Consider the following 5,000-nt stretch of genomic DNA (forward strand, 5'->3'; position numbering starts at 1 on the left):
GGGGTGACTCAGCGAGTAGAAGTCAACCAAGAAGGTTGACTTTGTCTGAGGACTTTGACTTTGACCAAGAATTGACCAGTTTGACTTCCAAGGGTAATTTGGTAATTATGGTATTTATGGAATCGGTTCTTTGGTAGTGTTCTGAGGTGAAGTTCGTGTTGGTGGTCAGAGCAGCTTGGTCTTATCTCTTCAGTTGGGAATTACAGGTGAGTTATCCTCACTAAATCGACAGGGTCCACGGCACCAAGGCCGACCCTTTATCAGATGGAAATCCGGGTATTGTTGTTATGTTATTGCTTTGCTAGATCTGCATCCTGGTATTTAGGATGGTATTATGTTAGTGACCTGGTTAAGGTCGGTACCCGGTACTTAGGATAATGCTATGCTAGTGACACCGGTTAGGTCGGAATCTTGTTTAGAATGTTGACATGTTATGTGATCTGTTAGACTGTTTTTCTGGTTAAGGATTTGTTATGTGGTTAATTGTTGTATGTGCACATGGTTGTTTGACGGGGGTTGGGTTGAGGCGGGTCCTGCTTTGTGTTGTAGGCCAACATACCTAGGGCGGACCGGATATTTCGAAGGCCCAACGAGCGGTCCAGATAGGCTGAAGGCCTTAAGAGGGCGGACCAGACGTGCCGAGGCTCAAAGAGTGGAACAGGCCGACTGAAGGCCCGGTGCGGGTGGACCAGTCATATTGTAGACTCGGAGAGTGGACTAGGTGGATTGAACGCCCGTTGCGGGCAGACCAATCACACTGTAGACTCGATATACATGGCTAGACTCGGAGGGTGGACCAGGTGGACTGAAGGCCCGGTGCGGCGGATTAGTCCTACAGTAGACCCGATGTGCATGGTTGTTCTATTTGCGATATGTTACGAGTATGTTTATGTGTGGTTGGTATTTTGGGGGTAGCTCACTAAGCTTTCAGGCTTACAGTTCAGTGTTTTGTTTCAGGTACTTCAGGAGATCGTGGCAAGGCGAAGGTGTGATCGTACCACTCCTCATGTTTTATGATTTATGTGATATGGTTCTGGGAAATACTCTGATGTTTAAATTATTTTAAAAACAAATGTATGAACTTAATGGTTTTTGAATGAATTAAAATGTTTTAATTTGGCTCGAATTTTATGGTCGTTACAATAAAATATAGGGATAATGACGTAAAAGGGTAACTTATTTTTCGATTTGTACATATTTAGTCACTGAGTTTTTTTGGTCCATATTTTCCCATTGAACTTATTGAACCATTTAAAAAACATCCTTATTACCTTTAATCATAGGTTTAGCCGGTTTCCGGCAGTGTGAAACAGAGTTCAAACTAGAAATAGAGCTTTGTGATTTTTGAGTTTCATTTTAAGAACACAAAGTTGGTCCATCGGTTTTGAAATCAAAGTGTTGTTCTAGATCTGATGTTCATCATCTTCAACCTCTTCATCGTCTTTAACCTCCAACCCAAATCTAATGTTCATCGTCCTGAACCCAGATCTGATGCTCGAAGTTGCCCTTGAAATCCCTAGACCTGTTGTGTTCGTTGATTTCAGGAGGGTTCGTCTTCATCATGTTCATCTTCTTCCTAAAAAACCAAACGAGCTCCAGAAGTGTGTGTGTGTGTGTATGTGTTCATGCTCTAACATCAGATCTGAAATCAAATGATCTCTAAGAACAAAGAAGAAATTAATTTTGTGTGTGTTTGGGTTCCTTGAAGATGAACACACTCACATGTGGTGGTTTTCCAAAATCTAGCTTGAAGATGAACTCGAGTTAGGGTTTTCAAACCCTTAAATCGAGTTTGAAGATATGGGTTTGTATTCTGATCTAGGTTTGTTTTTCGATCTGGTCTGTGTTTTTCGTGTTCTGATCTAACAAACACACTCAAATCTGAAGCCCTTGTGTTCATTGTGTTCTTCGTGTTCTTCATGTTCTTTGTATTCTTTGTGTTCTGATCTAACACACACACATGATGAACAACTGGCGAATCAGATAAAGATCTCAAGAACACAATGAACAAACACATCAGAAGATCTTATGTGTGTTCTTGAGTTTGAACAAAAGAAGATGAAGAGTTGTTTTTTGAGTTTGAGTTCTTGAGTCTGCAAATCTAACACACATATGGGTTTATGTTCGAAATTTGTTCAGATCTAAGAAAGATACGGGAGATAATAGACCCGAGTTCTCGACTTCACCGAAAAAATCATGAACACCGGAGACTTGCCGGAGAAGATAATCGGAGCATCGTCGTAGTTGTCAAACACGCCGGAAACCGGCTAAACCTCCGATAGGTCATAAGGATGTTTTTTGAATAGTTGAACAAGTTCAATAGAAAAATGTTGACAAAAAAATTCAGTGACTAAATATGTACAAATCGAAAAATAAGTTGTCATTTTAAGTCATTATCCTTAAAATATAATGTACGTGCTCACGCTTATATATATATATATATATATATATATATATATATATATATATATATATATATATATATATATATATATTGTTTTCTAATTAAATACTAAATATAAAAGTTATGACACTTTAAGATGAATCAAATTAACTAGTTAAATGATTATTTTGATGTCTACTTGTTATTTGTGTCGTCTTTTAGAATCATATCTTATTGTGAATATTCTTTTATGATCAATATTGAACATATAGAACCAACACTATATTGTCTCATCTAGTTGTAGATCGTAGTGGTGTAGTGATTTTCTCTTATATATTGATCTTGTGGGCTCATGATCTAAAATGTTGTTGATTTTATGTTAGTGGTGTAGTGATTTTCTCTTATATATTGATCTTGTGGGTTCATGATCTACAATGTTGTTGATTTTATGCTGTACGTATGTTTTTTGAGCTAAAAGTAAAGAAATAAAGTAGATAAATAGGTGGTTTCATGGGAGAAGATGACTAGAGAAAATGGATGGGATGAGTAGGATGAAGTGGTGGTCTGATGGGTGGTTGGTGGTAGGCCATTTAGTACTTCAAATGTTTAATAAAATATAAAGGCAAATTTATCATTTTACATGCATTTAACTGAAATATATTAATATAGTTAGATAAAATGGGCATTGTTGCAAGATCTAGAGACCATATATACGTTTTCTATCAAATTTTCAAGACTTAGACTAAACATATGAATATGAACAAAACACGTGAACCATTTCTATAATTTAGTGTTTCTTTCCAATAGACGACCCAAATGGTCAAAGTTGAATTATATGAAAGCATTCGCAAGTAGTAATATGAAACTCGGATATTAACCAAATGACCACATGTACTGCAAAATTACGAATATGAATTATTAACTCACAAGAAACCATAATTTTATCTTAAGAAAACCAAAAAACTTTAGCGAGATCAATTTATTTTTTGTGTATACTATTTTTGGCTATGTCTAATAGTTCTTAATAATCATTCGCAAGTATTAATAATTTGCTCGTTCCCCACATACGGTTCAACCACACATATATGTAGTTAAGTTTTTATCGATAGACATCTAGCTTTGAAAAATCGTTTAATATTCCAATTCTGTTAGAAAAAAAAATATCAATAAGCCGATATAATTATTACCATATTTAAACTTAAATGAGAACATACTTAGCAAATAACAATCCTTAATGTAATTGTTTAAGAGTTCATGTAATTGTTTGGTTAAACTTATATCATTTTTGTTAAATATTATTTGCAAGTACTTATGTTTTTCATTTTCCTAACGAAACATTTAACCATGCATACATAAATGAGTATCATTAAAGAATCATGACACAACTATGTAGATGTGATTAAAGAATCATGACACAACTATGTAGATGTACTTATGTTTCTCATCATCTTCCTCCTACTATACCTCTTACCTCTAAACCTAACCTAGCTTTCTCAGTCGTAGAACCAGAGGTCACAGCTGCGATTGGGAACTTGATTGGTTTCAACATTAAGGCCAATGACCTTGTGCTTGGTGCAATTATTGGTGAGAAATCTGGTCTACAATGAATTTTCTATCCATCAATGTTAGGGGCATTGGGGAGGATTACAAGGTGAATTGGGTTAGAAGGCTTCGTTCACAACACCGTGTATCTTTTCTTGCGGTTCAGGAAAGTCAAATTTTAGATGCGGAAAAAATTGATGTGGCGGCTTGCTGGGGTAACCAAGATGTTGATTTTGTGAGGTTAAACGCCACAGGATGTTCTGGGGGCCTAATCAATATGTGGATAAAAGGGTATTTATGCAGGTGGAATCCATTTATTCTCGAAATTACATAATCACGAAAGGAACCTGGTCGGGAATTCAAGAACCATTATACTTTGCAAACATTTACGGTCCGCATTAGATACATGAAAAGGCTACACTTTGGGAGGAACTTTTACAACTAAAACAAACTAAAGGCGGCATTTGGATAATGATGGGAGACTTTAATGTGGTTTGGAGACCGGATGAAAGATTCAATTCAATATTTTGCTTAAGATCTGCAAGGCATTTTAATAACTTCATTCACGATTGTGGCCTCATTGATGTAAAGATGGGGAGACACCGGTTCACGTATTTCAGAAAACAAGGACCTTAAACTAGCTAAACTGGACAGATTTTTGGTCTGTCCCTCCTTTATTGACCTGAATCCCACACTCTTAGTGATAGCTCTGCCAAAAGAAATATCTGACCATTGTCCGATCCTTCTCTCTACGACATGGTGTGATTTCGGTCCCCCTCCCTTCAAAATGTTCAACTCTTGGCTGTCACGGGATGGATTTGAACATATTTTCATATCGGTGTGGAACAACTTCGTAGGATTTGGCATACCGGACCAATATCTAAATGCCAAATTGAAACGTGTCAAGGAGGCATTAAAAGAATGGAGAAGAACTGATTATTTGAAGGAAGAAATGGAGATCAAGAAAATTAAAGATCTAGTTGATAAACTAGATACAAAGGCTGAATCAAGGGCGCTCACCAACGAGGAAATTGAGATTAGAAGGACGGGATACAAAGATATAGTTGAAAAATAA

General features: G+C 36.6%; 1 protein-coding gene across 1 annotated transcript; it reads left to right on the forward strand.

Moving 5' to 3' along the window:
* Positions 1-3,986: 3,986 nt before the first annotated feature.
* On the forward strand, positions 3,987-5,000 carry LOC145049974 (uncharacterized). Its single transcript, XM_078998303.1, has 2 exons — positions 3,987-4,216; positions 4,517-5,000. The coding sequence occupies exons 1-2, from the start codon at positions 3,987-3,989 to the stop codon at positions 4,998-5,000; spliced, it is 714 nt and encodes a 237-aa protein (XP_078854429.1).

The sequence above is a fragment of the Lactuca serriola genome, chromosome 5 (assembly GCF_051521515.1).
Source record: "Lactuca serriola cultivar US96UC23 chromosome 5, Lser_US96UC23_V15, whole genome shotgun sequence".
Lineage (NCBI taxonomy): Eukaryota > Viridiplantae > Streptophyta > Magnoliopsida > Asterales > Asteraceae > Lactuca > Lactuca serriola.